We start from the raw sequence: 18,427 nt of genomic DNA on the forward strand, positions 1-18,427 counted from the left end.
TCGCAATCTGGATTCTTAAAAACCACAAACAGTTGGGGAAATAGTGTGTGACTGCTATAAAAAAAAAAAAGTGTCACTGCACTCCTAGCTCAGTCCTCCTATGCATACAGTGAGATTTTCTTTTCCCCCTCATGAGCAGTTTTATCCTCCTGGAGGGGTGGGAAGAAGTTCTGCAGTGATATGGAAAATAGATCTCATTAATATTTTAAGAGGGGGCATTTATTATACAGATCTATAATACCTAAACTCTCCTCAAATCATGAATTTTATATTTAAAGGCACTAGAAACCAACACTATGTAGAGATAAAAACTGATGCAAGTATCTGAATAATAAAAATTTTTTTTATAATCTATTGAAAACACATTCTTAAGTTGCTTCCTCAAAATGAAGTCAAAAGGTGTGATTGATGAGTGCATTCATTATTAACACTTTGAATACCACCACTCCAGAGGCCTAAAAAGCAGTCTGAAAATGAAAGTAATTTTTATTTTTCTGCTACCTATGCTAGCAGAAAAAAACCCAAACCACAAAACCAAGTAGATGTGCTTCTTGTTGTCAAACATTTGTATTCAGAGGTTACACTCTGCAGGTAAATAGTGCTTTTTTAGTTGCTCTAGCATCCTAAACAGTCTGATTTTCACAGAGGAATCCCTTTGTGTAGGGGGGAAAAAAAAAAACAAAACAAAACAAAGCAACACACAACACCAAAAAAACCCCAAAACAAAACACCCCCCCCAGCTGCATAATTTTATTGATTATATTTGATCAAGTTCCTGCTCAGAAGTTAGATTATTTTTTTTTACATAACAACTGATATTTCTTATACAACAGGTACCATTCAGAGTACTAGAGTTCTGTTATCAGCCATTAACTTGTTACTGAATCCCCAGTGGAAACTTTAGTGAAGAAAATTTGGTTTCTTTTCACTTGCATTTAAGAAATTTCCACTGTCAGTCATTTTAAAAATCGTAGAATGGAATGCACATAACTATTGCTCAGGAAGTGCCAAAAATACTTCTGACTAGGAGTTGGGACTAGAGCTGATAGGGAACTTAAAACCTACTGAAATTCTTCAGTTTTGCACATCCCAATTTACCAGTCTCCTTTTTCTATTCGGTATGAACATCTGAAAAGCTAAAAGTTAAAATTTTCAACACAACTAACTAATTAATAGCTGTAAGTATTAGAAGAGTTATTCCATACCTAAAGCACTAGTGTTTTAAGTTTACGGAGATTTTAGCAGCAAACAAAATACTGAATTTCTATTGTAAGGACAAGTCACAGCCAGCCCTTAACTACGGTTTTGATCATCACTTCTGCAACTGCAAAACAACGCTATTTTTCTAGTCTCATCTGAGGGACCTTATTCCTTTCCCTGCCCTCTGCTTCCCCCTCAGTATCTATTTCCTAGTGAAGTGACATCTGTACAACGTTAGAGCCATGTCCTGTGTTACGCTATTTTTGACCAGCAGCAGGGTCAGTGATGTGTAGAAGGAAACCCTCTTATTCAAAGTGGAGAAACATAAATAATTTAAAGTTAACATTCTACAGATACTAAGATCTAATATAATCACTACCAGAAGAGACTGGGCATCTATACTTCCCATTCCCTCCAGTCAGCCCCAGATATTCAACTGTAGTGTTAGATTAGAAAGCAGCAAAGAGATAACTCAGGAGGTGTACTTACTCCCAAGTCTGGGGACAATGGTGTTTTGTGAGAGTTAAAAGAGAGGAAAAAAGGAAAGAAAAAAAATATGGAGATTTATGTGATAGGTCTTTGGTCACCAGACACTACAGCCTGCTCTGAAGTGTTTCTTATTATGATCCTCAGCTGTAGTACCTGCTTCCTTTCAATAGCTGCTTTGTGGTGGCCACAAACACTGAACACTGCTGTGGACTAGGAAATTAGAGCCCAGGCAGAGTCATAGGGACTTGGTGTGAAGTTCTGCAACCCTAAATATCTGTGGGAAGGAAGAGACAAGATAGGAGAAAAAGAATTGGGCTAAAGATTAAGTTAGAGTCAAGTTGGGTTTTATTTTCTTTTTCTTTTTTTAAACTAATTTCATCTTTAAATCACTCCTCCTGGCATGCAAGAATCCTAAATAAGGGATTAATAAAGTGCAATCATTTATGATTTCATCAAATAGATAGATCTACTTTGCCCATGTCACTAAAACGTAGTTAAATGACAAATACACAAGAACAGTTCCAACACAGACTTTAGCTGGATTACTAGAATTATTTAACTTTTAATATTTTTAAACCTATGGGCAGGGACCAGATATTTCTGTTATGAGAGAAAAAAAAAAACCAACAACAAACAAACCATCACACCAAAAAACTTGCAGAATTTATACACTCAGACACCAAAAGCAACCAGAATGACATACAATCATCATGGTAACTTAGGATTTCCTTTAGGTTTAAGATGTGCCTTGAATTATACACAACAAAACCAATGACAAAAAAACCACAGAGGAAAGCAACACAGAAATGACTACTGAGTTCACAAGGGACACTTACGCCCTGTACACCTCTTCCAGTGCTCTTGTCCCACTGTCAGCAGCTCTTTAACTCCATCATCCATTGCTTTGGTGAACCTACCCACTGCATCACATTTCTGTTCTCTGTGGCATATAGAAAAAGCAAAACCAAAAGCAGTTTAACACATGCATTATGCTAACTTTAAATGCAATGTTGAAATATTTAGTAGTGGCAATTAGGTCTTAAAAAAAAAATAATCAGAGAAATAAATGAATTCGTTGAAATCTCTGCCATTTCACTGAGGTCAGAATTTCCCTCTTCAGATTCAGGCATTTTCATTCTTTTTTTCCCCCTCTGTTAAAACATGGTACTGGACTATCATTCCTAATATAGCTAGTTACCTTCAGGTAAAAAAAGAAGAAAAGGTTACGGGCTAAATATCCTCCCCAATGAGATCAAATAATAACAGAACAGCAAAACCTGATTTGAGGAAAATGCATCCCTAAAGCACTTAACACAAATAGAAGGACCCCACATTGACAGGAAATTAGACGTTAGAGTAACACAAGAGGTAAAATACATACAACAATGGATAAAGAAAATTGTTCCATATATTTTAATAAAAGTCTAAAACAGGTGAATAACAGTTAATATAACAGTTGTTCTAGGGAAATACATATGCATGACTTTATATTATATTAACAATATTTTTGCATTCAGTTGTACTACAGAAAGAAAAATCAGTGATGCTCTAAAGAGAATTCTGCATTAGTACATGCCTTTTTACCCCTCTCTAAACATGTTTTCATGCAGCTATCAAAACTTTCCATTAACATAGAGCATTGCTGTGTATGCAGTGCTGTGAACCCTGCAACAGAAAACTAGACGTGTATTTTCTAACTTTCAAAGAGAATTATTCAAACTGCATCACATCTTCCAAATGCTTTCAGCCAAAGCCTGTAAGTGACAGCTCTCGCAGGAAGGCAACCCTAAGCAACTCCCCAGAGCCAGGGCAGCAGCTCTGGCTCTGGCCCAACCACGTGGAGGCTCCCACCTCCCCACTGGCACCTCCTTCCTCAGCCAGAAACCCCACCTGAAGAGTTAGTTGCACAGAAACAGAACCTGGGCTTTCCAAGAGGCCCTTGTTGTACTCCCATTTTCCCAGTAGCAAACCATCCTTTCAATTTTCTTTACTTCATACTTTACGGTATCACGATCACAGAAAAAGTTCATGAACCAGCACAGGGTTACCATCCTTTGATCAAAACCAGGATGACGCAGGACTGCCAAAGTACTAGCAAAATTGTTTCAGTAAAGCGTGTCTTTCCACTGAAGAACCCAAGAACTATTGAACAAGCTGGTTTGTCCACTTATAGCAGTAATGGCTTTCAAGACTGTTCATACACATTTTTAACAGCACCCTGAGAGAATCCCAGGCACCAGAACATGTTGTAGATGTCTGAGGTGTTACAGCCACCCCTGTAATGCTTGGAGATAGGTCCCCAGAACCACCCCAGGCTGCCAGTTCCAGCCCAAGAGCCAATACCATCTGGGGAGCATTCCCTGCAGGCTGCTTGCCTGCCCTCACCCTGTTGGGGACAAACTGTTTAGCAGACCATATGCTATTCATTCCCTGCCAGGGTTTTATATAGAATACAGACTCACCCTCTCCAGTACCCTATGTACAAAATCCTCCCTCTGGTTCACCCCTTCAGCTTTTATAACCACTGGGATATATATAACACACATCACTTAAGAAAAGTAATCAAGACTGAAATCCTCATGTCGGAAGGGGAAGTGACCTAAAATCATTCATGTTTTTTACTAGTACAGAACAGCTATTATATACACCTTAATATGCACCACATCACTTGGATAAAGCTTACGCGGACATATTTCCAAGTGTAGGTGCACTGCTGCTTTGCTACTATAAACACTTCTGTCTAGTTTATCCACAGTTGCAGACACAAAACATTATCCAAGTTTTTTTTTTGTTGCTTGCTGCTGTAGAACATAGCGTGTCATGCATACTACATATTTTCTAAGAAAAATTATTAAGCCTAAAGGAGTGAAATAAAAGCTGCAGACTAAATCCAGTCTTTCAACCCAAAGGTCTACCACCAAGAGAACTATATATAAAAAAGCATATGTATATATAACATATACATATATAAAATAAATGTTTCCATTTGCACTTCCAGAAGGATACCCAAAAAATGTAGTAACCCATTTAAAATGAAGTTGGATCATGTAAATCACTTTTCATTTTTAATAGCTTTCCACAAATTCCAGATATTAGAATGATACTGTGTGTGCATTACATACAAGTATTTTACAGAAACGTTGTTTTCCTTGATGGTCCATCTACAGTTACCCTAAGCTACTTGGCAAGTCTAGCACACTTTGGAGCTGTTCACAACTGAAGATCAAAATATACTCCCATAGTAATACAAAAACGTGACTCCATAGGATCTGCCAGCGCTCTATCTCATCAACTAGTTTTGCATAAATCCTTTTCTGATCAGTATTCAGCCACTGAAGTCAAAGAGACATCACATGATGTTCCACTAAGTTTTAGAGGGGTTGATATGAAAATCTCATATTCAAACAATTTTTCACCTCTTCCTTGATGAGTCCCTCTTCAAATTCATTAATACACGTGCGCACTATTTTAGTTTTATATTAGCTCAGTATCTCTTGTATATCTAGACGCATAATGTCCATGCAAAAAGAAAGCACCTTACATTTCCACCATATCCAAGTCGGGAGCTTCTGGTTCCATTGTAGAAAATATCAGGACTCCTACAGTTTCATCTTTTTCTGCCTTCCGCTTTCCAGTTTTCCACTCCTTAAGGAAAGGAAAAAAAAAAGAAAAAGACACAAAATTTGACCACCATAGTTCATCCATCTTTAAGGGCATGTACTTAAGCCGTGAATGAAATGCAGTTAACCAGCAGCCCACCCACACAGTAAAACCTTTTATTTGAAAGTTTCAGTGGGGCCAAGGCTTCTTAGAATTTCCCTCCCTTCTCCTCGTGCCCTTTGTTTTCTAGATTCTGGGGTAAACAGACCCTTCCTGTATATTACTGAAATACAGCGTAAGAGAAATTTTATTTAGCTGCATCTGCATATTTTAATAGTGCTGGTATCAGGAGCTACTTAAGATGATCATGAGACTATTATGCAATTGCCATACTAAGTTCTTAGTGAGTACAGATAAAAAAGTTAAAAATTCCACATGTATTGCAACATCTGTTCTGTTTATATCTGTCCATAAGTTAGATACCAAAAACTGCTGACTAGGTAGCACAATTACACAACTCTCCACTGGCCATCCAAATAGCACTTTGCTAGGACTGCTACTCAGTATGTTATTACGCCTTTACTTAACAGGATCACAGAATAATTCTGTGGAAGTGACCTCAGGAGGTTTGTAGTCCAAGCTCCTACTCAAAAAGGAGCAGCTGTGACCTTAGGTACTCAGGGCTTTATGCAGTCTGGTGTTAAAAACCTCCAAGGGTCATTTACTTTTTGAGCAAAGTCTGTGTATTTAGAAGTATGACTGTTTTGAAGAGAAAGCAGCAGTTTTCCTGTTTACTTCCTCATCAGTAGACACCCAAATTAGTAACAGAGCTGGAGCTCAGTCACAAAGAAAACATTATTTACGGAAGGTAAAAGCTATTAAAACCTCTATAAAAAGCATAAGAAAATGCTGGGGCGGGGGGAAGCAGAGAATAAAGACGGGCTGGTTATACCAGGTAAGACTGCGGCATAATGCTATTACAACCCATTCCAGTGAAAACTGTTGGAGGGAGGGGAGTGTGGGGGTGGGAGTGTTCTTAAATATAATGCAGGATCAGACACATCCGAGATCTGCTACAAAGCAGCTTCTGTTAGCAAAGCAAAAGCTTTGGACCACAGTAATTAGTAAGTCCAACAGAGACAGAGCAGGGCAACAGCCAGAAGAGCTGTTATGTATGTTCCTATTCTGCTGGAGGACACAAACTTTCCTTAAAAGACTGGCAAAGCTACTTTAAAGAGCACATCTCTGAAATGTTGTATACCATTCCAACGCATAAGCAACTTTATGCCTCATTTTGACCAATCAGCTGTTAAGTCAGCAAACCCAACAGTTTTCAGCTCATCACCACTGCCCACAGGGGGGCAGACAAATGAGAAGGCTACACAGCTGAGCTCTTGGTTCAAAGGGCGATGACGGCAGGGAGCAATTCCTCAATCTCAGTCTGCGTGTGAAGTTTATTTCCTACCTTCTCATCTCGGAAATTGAGAAACTGCTGAAAAACTTCGCTTTCTGAAACAACAGGATGGCGGCACATTCTTGTCATCCATGCTTGCAGTCTCTCCATACGCATTTTGATAAATTCTTCTTCAAAGCGCCCTGTTATATGTTGAACAGTACTTGTTACGTTTCTACTCTAGTACCCCCACCTTGTTTTTATTTTAATTAAACAGAAGCTGAAATTCATCTGGTGAGTTATTAATTATTTAATGACTCAACTTACAAGAAGGAAACATTACGCTGACAAATTAGAAGAACCTTAAATTACAGTATATTGGTTACTGACTAAGAATACTCCTCCTTTTAAAGACAGTCATGAAATATTAAAAAAACCATAATACCCACGCACAATTCAAATAATTTTAAAAAAAAATAAATAAACTTTTAGATGAAAAATTTAGGTATTCAATTGACCCAAGAGAGAAGTTAGGCACAGGCTTGGAATGCAGACATTTTCCTGATACAGCCTGGTAAATCCTTGATCAATGTAAAGCTCAAAGACGCTGGAGAAAAAGGAACTACTTACTTTCCAAGTTGTCATGTCCTAGCTAACAAGGCATTTGAAATTGCACTGCTCAGATATGAATAGCAGATTTAAAAAAAGCGGTACCTCCTACAAACATATTTCTGTATAGGTAAATGAATGTGTTGGGAAAAATCTCAAAAAATCTCAATAAATCACACATATAAACCAATCAGAATACATACATATAAGACTCTGTAACTGATTTTTTTGGTAGTTAGATTTTAACACAAACTATTAAATAATCAATTTTATTTTTTTTTTAACCAGTAGTGCATCATCACTGTGTATTTATAAGAACCTTTTCGTTTCAGCACAAGCTCTATCTTCTTGAGAGAATCTTTTCCAATTAAAAAAAATGTACAACGTCAGACTTTTAAAGCATACAGTGAATAGGATGTATTTGAAAGGAATGAGGTTCCTCCAGCACCCAAGTCTAATTACTATAGCAGCGCAGATGACAAACCTTGAACGCATGTACTCTTTCAATATAATTCTACTGCATAGTTACTATGGCAGCAGTTCCACAAGGTTGAGGTTTTTTGTGGGGGTTTTTTTGGTTTGGTTTATTTTTTGTTCTTTTTTAAGTTGCATATGTGGAAGCTAGCAAGACTAGCAGGTAAAGAACACAACCAGTGAAAAATGGGTATGGGTGTATTTCCTGCAAATTAGCTGGGGGTGGGGGAGAAATCAACTACTATGGAAAAGACATTATCTAACCTGCAGTAATACCTTGTTCCACCTTTAATCTATACTGAAATCTCCGTAGTGCTCCTGCCAGCATAAGAAATGCAAGGCAACAGAAACGGTAACATTTGGAAGCCATGTGCTGGTCATTAGGCATATCACCATCAGCAAAATCATGATCCTGAGCAAAGTCAGTCTATTTGTAAAGAGTCTTGCTTTGCCAAGACTAATGGACAGAAATACTTTTTTAGACAGTCTTCAGAAAGATGACTCCTAAACACAATGAAAAATAAACACTTTTTTTTTCAGAGTTTCCCTTAACGTTTCAAAAAAGAAAGGAAAAGAGGCATGCCTTGCTCCCCCTCGCCTTCCTCCCCCCCGCATGGGACAAGTTATCCTCTCCCACAGACTCCGGAAGACTGAAATCCACAGGCAAGGTTTAACTCTGATGCCAAACTCTTGAGTCTTTTAAAATACAGTTACAATAAAATGCAGAGATCCCATCAGGTCTTCTGGTTTCCTTTTAGTCCACATGCACATGTTTAAGCAAAAATACTGGTGAATTCTAAGCATGAGACTAAGAGGAGGGGAGGAAGTCGCTTCCTCACTTTTCAGTTTCCTCGGCATTTATCCCAGCATCTGCATCAATGCTCAGCTTTCTTCAAAAAGAGTAGAGCTGCTGCATTTTCAAGTGATGCCCACAGCCACGTTGTTGGCAACATGCCGGCTTTTGTATGTTTGGTTTTGGCTGGTTGTCTTAAAGGCTGTGTAAAAATCTTACCAGAAAACACACAAGTGGAAACAGGAAAAAAATAATGCATTTTCCTCCTATACAGGGGTCCATTCTTTTCTTCACATGCGCTCTAGCACACCTTCGTAGGAAGGAAGCCAGAGACTATTGAAAATGCACAGGCATTACCATATTCAATTGCAAAGACTGAACTCACGAGCATTTACAGGATACAATCCCACTTTTCCTGAAGTTGGAACAAAAGACTTTCACAAGCTTCACAGAGTTCAGTCAAACTGAACTGACATAAAACCAGAGCAGAATGTTATACAAATGAAAGATGCTTTCTAAATCAAGTGTGAAATCAGGCAACAGGAGAAACAGCTGCAACATTTTACTTGTGAGCAAAAAAACCCAGTTTGTCAGGGCACGCTCCATTTCTTCCAGGAGCTTTGCTTCAAAGCTCCTGTAACACATTTACATTCAAATGCAGAAGAAGCACCCTCACACACAAAAAGCCCCCTCAAAAACCATTTCTCCATAAAATCAGCAAATATGGAACATAATTAGTTATCTCTTCTCTCCAATAATAAGTATTCTCTTCTGTAGTAACTAGGGTGGGATCTGGTTTTAATTATTTTTTTTAAAAAAAAGTCACTGGACTAGGTAAATCTGAGTTCTGAAATGATGTTTTTAATGATCATATTTTATTATCAGTAGGCCATTAGAACTCATCATAAGTTTTGAATGGTGAAAGATTGGGGTTTTTTTATGCCTTCTTTAAAAATAATGGGAAAAAACAAACAGTAAGAAATAACTGAACCCTGTAAAAAAGTGATCTTGTTATTTCCTGTCCCATGAATTGACAACTGGGAATAATTACCTGTTACTTGCTTGTCTGGAAGTGACGGGATTGGAATGGCTAATCCAAATTTAACGAGGAGACGCTCATACAACCAGTCAAAGTGCTTATATCTGTGGTTGACAGACCGATTAGTGTTCTGCAAGAGAAACACAACTCTAAATTTTGACAGGCATCCACAGATACTGACATGAAACAAGCGTGACCAGGATAGTAAACACGTAGAATGTAAATAAAATTTATGATTTAGAGCCTTGAATCTGTAATTACAGAAGAAATTGAAATGCTAGAATAAAGTAACTCTTTGGGGAAAAAACAGCGTGACAACTAAGAGTAAGTGTCACTTACTCTTAAGCCCTGTTACCAAATCACACAAACTGTATTATTTATATGTACAAATGACCCATACTTCAAGAGAGAAGATCCTGTTTCAAATACACTTACAGTGCAGGTCAGCTGATATTCAATGTAGCTCTTGAGACCATACATTTTAGAACCTTTTTTGGGATCTGCCACCACACAGTCAAATGTAGAGGTAGGATAAACCCACATTGGGCCATAATCACCAATCTGTAAGAAATTGCAAATTTTATCTTTATTACCTGTATTTAACTATAATAATAAATAAAATAATAAATATAATAATTTTTAATATATTGTTTATATATTTCTATATATATTTTATATAGTAATATATTTATTATCTGTACTTAAATACATCACGTTGTACCAGCTACAAAGGAGAAATACTTTCTCTCTCCACTTGAAAGATTCTATTGATTTCAGCGAAAGCTTAGAAGTCAGGAAACGGAGGGATTTCTCCCAACCACAGATGACTGGCCACTGTTGTGTTTATCTTATTCTGTATTTTACAATTTTTTCACAAATAGTAAAGGAGTGGTGAATTCTAGGGATTGCTATTTCAACCACATTTCACTAGAACAGCATATATCTAGAAGAGTTTATTTTTTAGGTCAGAAGATGACCTGACTATCATGACTGAATATTGCAAACCTTTAGGAGTATAGCTCCTATGCATTAGATAACTCTCTAGAGAACTAATAGTGTAATGCATTTGCTTTGCCTCCCAGTCCCAAAAAGGCTTGTTTTCATGGTCACAGGCAGTGCAGGTCCAGTATGAGGGAAAAAAACCCCACAAGTACTGAAAAGAAAAAACACACCCAAACCAGCACACTTAGAAGAAAGGAAGACTTAAGACTTGACCCTGAAAAACACCTCAATAATATAATATAATATAATGATATCAGGACTTGTGGTCAATGGCTCGATGTCCAAGTGGAGATCAGTGACAAGTGGCACCCCTCAGGGGTCAGTATTAGGACTGGCACTGTTTAACATCTTTGTCAGTGACACAAACAGTGGGATCGAGTGCACCCTCAACAAGTTTGCTGACAACACCAAGCTGTGTGGTGTGATCGACACGCTGGAGGGAAGGGATGCCATCCAGAGGGACCCTGACAGGCTTCAGAGGTGGACCTGTGCAAACCGCATGAAGTTCAACAAGGCCAAATGCAAGGTCCTGCACGTGGGTCAAGGCAATCCCAAGCACAACTACAGGCTGGGCGCAGAATGGATTGAGAGCAGCCCTGAGGAGAAGGACTTGGGGGGTTAATGATAAGCTCAACATGACCCAGCAACATGCACTTCAGTCCAGAAAGCCAACCGTATCCTGGGCTACATCAAAGAAGCATGACCAGCAGGGTGAGGGAGGTGATTCTGCCCCTCTACTCCGCTCTCGTGAGACCCCACCTGCAGTACTGCACCCAGCCCTGGGGCCTCCAACATAAAGAGGACACGGACCTGTTGGAGCAAGTCCAGAGGAGGACCGTGAAGATGATCAGAGGGCTAGAACACCTCTCCTATGAGGACAGGCTGAGAGAGCTGGGCTTGTTCAGACTGGAGAAGAGAAGGCCCTGGGGACACCTTATAGCAGCCTTCCAGTACCTGAAGGCGGCCTACAAAAATTCTGGAGAGGGACTTTTTACACTGGCACGTAGTGACAGGACAAGGGGTAATGGCTTTAAGCTGAAGGAGGGTAGATTTAGATTAGATATTAGGAAAAAATTCTTTACTGTGAGGGTGGTGAGGCACTGGAACAGGTTGCCCAGAGAGGTAGTGGATGCCCCCTCCCTGGCAGTGTTCAAGGCCAGGCTGGATGGGGCTTTGGGCAACCTGGTCTAGTGGAGGGTTAGAACTAGATGGTCTTTAAGGTCCCTTCCAACCCAAACCATTCTATGACTCTACATGACTCCAAAATGTAGTGTACCACAATTTTGAAATACTTAAGTGGTACACCATTTTAGTATGACAGTTCTATTTCTAATTATATGTTCTTCTGACCCAAATACATACAGCAACCTTGAGGCTAAAAGTTAAGTTGGAAAAAAGGGAAGGGTGGGGAAGATTAAAAAAACCCCACAAAAAAACCAAAACAAAAAACCCCAACCCCAAAACAAACCACACCACCAACACACACAAAAACTACACACATGTCCCCAACTTACAATTATGGGAATTTTCTCTTTGGGTTTTGCTAGCTGCTTTGCCAACAGATACTGTTCCATCCCAGGTTTTGCAAATCCAGGAAATCTAACAAAAAACCAAAACAAGTTTATTCCATATTTTCCTTCCTTTGGCAGGTAATTCTGCATATGCCGCTACAGGAAAAAACCCTTAGTATTTCTCAAGTATAGAAAAGAATTGATGTAGATTACTTAAGCAACCAACAATTTGTCCTGGAAAAGCAGAGAAGTTTTAGCTATTCACCTCCAGCTTTTACTTCTGTAATAAAGGCCCCTTCTTCCAAGGTAAAATAGCTATTTGTGCTCTGCAGCCCATCAGAGCAAACATAACAGGAGGACACAAGTAACATCTGCCACTCGACTGCAGCCCACCCCCTCTGGAAATGCACACACATACGCCCATGCACACTGTTCTGCTGTTTCAGATGATGAGAATTCAATCATCTGAAAGAATACCAAACTGCGGATTTATCAAGTTCTTCTAAAACATGAGTCACATGATTTATCTACCAATACGAAAAAAACCACACAAAAATCACTGTAATGTCCTTAAAGTCTGTGCAAAAAGAATCTGGTTCTCTTTCTAATTAGGAAGATACTTAGCCCTTCAAGGATCGCCAACCTACTGTCTGCTTGCAGAAACGTGAGGAGTAAAGTGGGATTTACTTCAGACAAATAACGCTCTTATTTAAGATATGTTTACATAAGCTGGTTACACTAAATAGGCGTGCAACAAGTAGATGCCACAATGATGCAAAAATATGATTGCAAAACTGGACAAAGCCTCCACTGATGAACAAAATCAACTGCCTCTACATGACCAGTTGTTAGTTTTTGTTACCTACCCAAGGAGACAATTATTCTACAATCCTTTTCCACTGTGCTTTCATCCACTTAAAGATTACCACACAGTAGCTTCTCAGAGTAACAGTAGTTTTAGAATAAGCAAACATTAAGTTGTAACATAAAATAATGCCAGTATAACCCTGGCAAAGCTTCATGCTATTACAAGATTTTTATCTAAATCCCTTCCCCCCAAAAAAACAATCAAGCTTTCTGTGGCTCAAGAATCAACCTGGATGATGCAGACAGAGAAGAGCAGAACTTTTCTCCACTCCTAGCAACTCAAAATTACTCATGAACTCTGAGGCAGCATGTCTGATCAGTGCTGCTGTATGGACAAGCCATCCAGTACCTATCATTTTCACTAAGCACACATAGTGTTAAAGACAGTTAAATTTTAAAGACCAGTAGATCCAGAAGTTCAGGCCTTGCAAAAAAGTGTCATTTGCCTGTATAACACCTCCAAAAATTAGACAGCTTTGTCATGTACTTTCAAGCTTTTGTGGATCTGTGTTCTCTGATCACACAGGGAGAACACTGAGCTACAAATCCATCTCCACTTTTATCCCCAAACTATAAAATTTACATTGCATATTTCAAGCAGGTTGAATGGTCACACATTTACACATCTTGACAAATTCCAATTGTCTTCAATATATACACATTTGCCCTGCATTTTCCATTACTTGTTAAGTGGTAACTTCATAGCAGCTGCACGAGAATTTCCACGCTGGACCCCCCCAGCCTCTGATGCCTCAGTCTCCTTGTAACCAAGGTAAGATGGTGAGGTTGATTTTGGGTCATCCCAGTCATCATCCCAATCATCATCATCAGCAGCTGCTGAAGTACAGAAGGGGGCAGGGAGGGAGGGAAAAGAGAAGTTAAATATTTTCCTTTAAAAGCAGAAGCAGCTACCTCAGCACTCATACACAAGTAATCAACAAGGTAAATATATTTAAGAGCTAGTTCTTCTCTGGTTCAGCCTTCCATTTTATGATTCCTCCTCAATTACCACCATCCCCACGAAATACAACCTGCAAAACACTACACTAGAAATCCACTGAGGGAGAGGGAAAAGAATAGAAAAAAAGAAGATATTGTGGTGTGTTAAGATGAATTCAATAGTGCTCCATATTCACAGACTCCATGTTAGCATTCCCCAGTTACGAGTTCTCTTAATTTAGGTCTTTGCAACAAACAGGTAGAGAAGCCTTCTGAAAGACTAGCCACTTCTTAAAATTAAGAATTTAAGAGACTACTTCTTCACAGGCCTGAGGGCACAAGTTCAAGGGTGTTTCAGTTCCAAGTTATGCAATCTGCACGACATGCCTAACAATAGATCACGTTATGCATAAGACTTTGGCTTGCCAGATTTCCATACAAGTTTGAAGTGTCTGTTATAGTGGATCTGATTTTTTTAAAAAATTATTTAAAACATCCTGTTACTTAAGTGTCCAGTCTACTCACATGGCAATGTGCTATCAGGAAGCTGGTTTTGTTTTTTAAATAAGCCATGTTCTATAGTTATGAAAGATTAAGCAATTCTTACCTCTACAGTCCACCTACTCTAACGTATTAAAAAATAAGAGCATTATTAGCACACCTGGTCCTTGATATGCCTGTGGATGACCAAATGCAGCTGCTGTCTCCCAATTATTTGAAGCACTGTTTCTCTGGCCAGCTGCACTTTCAGGTTTCGTCGCCCAGCTGTCGACAGCATTTCCATTATCCCAGTTCCCAGACTTCCCAACGTTCCAACTGGACCAAGGATCACTGGCATTGTTTGCCTACATCATATAAAGAAAAAAGGAAAGAAAAAATTGCTTAAGAAATAAGCAATGACCACGTACTTTCTTCTTGAAGTCTTTGATCTCTTCCTGATAAGCTATAAGTTTGCATTCAGCACTGCACTTGTTTGATTTAGGAGCAGCTGCCAAATCTTTCCTTCCCAGCTACGCAGCTCAAATGCAGTAAGCACCTGGAAGAACTGATCAGCTTTGCAGCAATGTGACACCAATGCATACTAATCAGAATGATACATCTCCTCAGGGAAATTAAACTATTTGTTCCAACAGGGTTAAGAAGCACTCTTACCCATGGTAATTATTTTACACCACCACTGTAAGTATGGTGCATATGAACTATTAATTACATAAAGCCACGGACTAATTAGCGCATTTAAAACAGCAACTCAAAAGTCAAGGATTAGGTTTTTCCAAATGTTTATTTTTATCAAAATCAAATTAATGATCTTACTAAAAGCAAATCATAAATTGCTCACCACCACTATTGGTGTGACAGAGTTTGGCCAGCAACCTGCTCAGCTTCCTTTTCAGATCTTAATTCATTCACACTGAAGATGAGGGAAGGAAATAGACATCTGATAGGGAACAGTCTGACATTTCCCTGTAGACCTACTCTCTCAGCATAAGCTTCTGGCAAAGGTAATCACATGTACCCTTCTGCTGGTGCTGTGGTGGAGGTGGAAACCTCAGTGAGAGTGCAGAGCAGACATGTCTAACTACTGCAGCAATTTGTCAAGTTCACCTGTCAGTAAGTTGGATTAATAGCTTAGCATGCTGCTCAGCTCCTTGATTTAACACTACACTTTGAAAAAGCATTGACTACTTAAGTTCGGTCTACTCCAGACACTTAGTGCAGAGACTAGCTGGCAGAAAGAAAAAAAAACAAACCCAAAAATCAAAACTCACACACATGAAGTATAGGAGGAGGAAGGAGGAAAAGGGGAAGTAAAGCAAACAAAACCTACAAAGCTTGTCTTGTTCAGCAGAGGGAGAAACAGAATTTTGTAAAAGGAAGTCTCAAAACCTACGGAAGCCAGCGTATTATTTTTATCATGAAGCAGCATATCAAAGAAGGTATGCCTAATAGAAATTAATTGCTATTAGACTATAACATTTACATGAATCTTAGAACATTTGCCAGTACAGAAAATTTAATAAAGCTTTCACTAAAAGCCAAATTATTCTCTGTAAAAATGTTGCATTCCATACCTAGGAATGAGCGCTCTCACTTTAGTTTTTCCTAAAAGAAAGTCATCTGAGATTTAACAGACCCTATAAAACCTTTAAGACTTTAAAATGCTTTGGACCTATACTATTGATATCATAACATCTGCTCCTTAGGTACAGAATCTCCAGGATCTGGAAATTAAGGCCAAGTCCCCAAGCTAGGGGGAAGTCATCATTCAGAAGAGTCAGTGAGTCTCTAGGGACTGATGGCACAGAGAGATTATGTGGACAGCTTCTATATTGATAGTTTGGGGGATTTATTTTGAGGAAGAAACTGATCCAAGAACAGGACTCCCTAAGGGAGCGATATCATTGAGGTCTACCTAATTCTTGGGTAGCTGATACACAGTGCTACTCTCAGCAATTACAAAGAAGTTGCTGGTAGCTTATGAGGTAGCAGCCTGTTCTTTCTATGATGTTCACCTGATACGAGTTTATGTAAAGAGAAGAAAACATACATGCCATCAGTCAGAGCTTATCATATTTGCTAAAGGAAAACAGATGCTGGGGCCCAACCACATGGGAAAGCATGCCTGCTCCTAACATAACTCAGACCACCTAGAAAAGAATAGTTTGCATAATATTCATTTGCATATACTTCTGCAATATATGTTGTGCTGATCACTGGCAAATGAAAGCCCTGAAGTGGGATGATTGCCAGAAAGCTGAGTAAAGTTTTCCTCTTCTCTGTAGTTCATGTGAAATCTGGTATATGAGTGGGTGGTAAAGAAACCTTGAAGTCTGCTGCAAAACAAGCAGGAGGCAGTAATATTAACACTGGGTACACTACTCAAGAATGGATTGTCAAGAGCGATCATCACCAAACTTGCAGACAGTTGCCGATATACGCTAAATGCTGTACAGCAAGGGGAAATGGATTACTTAAACTGCCATCTCAGATATTTTATCTCTATGTACCTATACGGAAGCACTATTCAAATCAGAAAATTTTACTTCTGAAGTGTCCAAGAAAGCTCTGGGGTAAACTCTTGCCCCTAGGTGAATTGCCCACAGGCCATAAAAGGGGTAGGATATGCTATACCCACTCAGCTTCTTTGAGCCAAAGCGTCCACTTTCTGAGACGCTGGGAAGGAGTTAAGAGATCAATTAGGAATGCATGTATAGACAACACATCTCAAAGAGCATTTACAGGTCTCCTTTCATCTTCCGTCAAACATTTGCCTACTTAACACAAACACTGTGGGCACTTCTAACTAACAGCCAAAAATCAGTAAATGTGGAGGACTCAGGCCTGTCATCCTCAAGGTCCCATAGCACCGTGGAGGACCAAGTAAAGACACAGCACTTATTAAAAGGGTAGTCTCAGCTCCAGTCAGCAGTTTTGTGGATCTCAGCAGCTGACAAATTCCATTTGAGAAGCCATTTGTGTGGCTTAGCTCTGGTTGAATAAACCCTAATTAAGCCAGCAAGTATTTTGTAAGTGATAAAATTGCATGTTCCATACTGTTAGTGTTCCATAATTGAAACTGATAATCATCTGATCTCTCTTTAGTCAGTACAACAAAGATGAAGAGTCCTTGCAAGAAGCTGTTATTTAGTCGATACAACTTGATACAGCACACCTAACATCCAAGTATGCAAGCAATCTCAAATGCAAATGCATAGAACGAAATACCACACCATGCATAATTAAGAAACTAATCAACCTTCAAATGAAGCATCACATCTCTTTGCTCCTCAAGGTAACATCAAACAAGTACGCTGAGATTAAATTCAAGAATAAACTCCTTAAAGGCAGCTGTTTTTCCCTTTTGTAGACTATTATGGACTTGCTTGCTCCTACTGTTCTAGGAGAAAAACCACCACAAAAAGGCTATTTGGGGAACAGACAACAGAGGGAACACATTACTAAATATTTTAAGAGTCTTCCATTAAGGGCAGATTCAAACTCACTATAGAAACAGATCATTACTGGTGGAGAGCTGGGGGGGAGGGTAGAAGCCTAGTACATTTTTAAAGATCTAATTATAGCTGAATGAGAAAAAAATTCTACCACAACAGGAAAATCCTCAGCTTGGGAGTGGAATGTCAGTATCTTCACCAAATGAATCATGAATTGAATAGGAAGAAGTGACATCTTTGCTATTTTCTGGAGAATCTAAAGTTATAGACAGTAAAGCTAAGATAAGTCACTGAGGCATCTCTCTGCCCTGGCTAAAAATCTTCTTTTGATCTCTTGGTCAACTAAGTTGCTCCTGGCAGACTCCTTCCTCATATTAATGGATGCTCCTGATGGACAAATAAATCCATTACACTCCTGAGGGACAAAAGCCAAACCAAACATGATGTTCAGATGCTAAAACTAAGTTGAGTACCTAAAAAGATCTAGGTAACTGTGCCATCAAAAATGATGACCTCCAATGATAAGAAACACACCTTGAAATCTACTCAGAGACAGAA

General features: G+C 39.0%; 1 protein-coding gene across 2 annotated transcripts in view; it reads right to left on the bottom strand.

Moving 5' to 3' along the window:
- The window catches only part of SNX9 (sorting nexin 9), a 65,131-nt gene that overhangs the window by 13,402 nt on the left and 33,302 nt on the right, over positions 1 to 18,427 (bottom strand). Inside the window, exons 5-12 of one of the 2 annotated variants that reach the window (XM_075748334.1) lie at positions 14,578 to 14,761; positions 13,661 to 13,811; positions 12,114 to 12,198; positions 10,033 to 10,158; positions 9,610 to 9,727; positions 6,755 to 6,885; positions 5,231 to 5,334; positions 2,526 to 2,629 (exon numbers count right to left, since the gene is read on the bottom strand). In XM_075748334.1, the coding sequence (XP_075604449.1) occupies positions 2,526 to 2,629; positions 5,231 to 5,334; positions 6,755 to 6,885; positions 9,610 to 9,727; positions 10,033 to 10,158; positions 12,114 to 12,198; positions 13,661 to 13,811; positions 14,578 to 14,761 (1,003 nt within the window). Of the gene's footprint in view, positions 1 to 2,525; positions 2,630 to 5,230; positions 5,335 to 6,754; positions 6,886 to 9,609; positions 9,728 to 10,032; positions 10,159 to 12,113; positions 12,199 to 13,660; positions 13,815 to 14,577; positions 14,762 to 18,427 lie in introns of both variants that reach the window. The other variant, XM_075748333.1, reaches the window with a different exon arrangement.

This window comes from Balearica regulorum, chromosome 3 (assembly GCF_011004875.1).
Source record: "Balearica regulorum gibbericeps isolate bBalReg1 chromosome 3, bBalReg1.pri, whole genome shotgun sequence".
Taxonomy (NCBI): Eukaryota; Metazoa; Chordata; class Aves; order Gruiformes; family Gruidae; genus Balearica; species Balearica regulorum.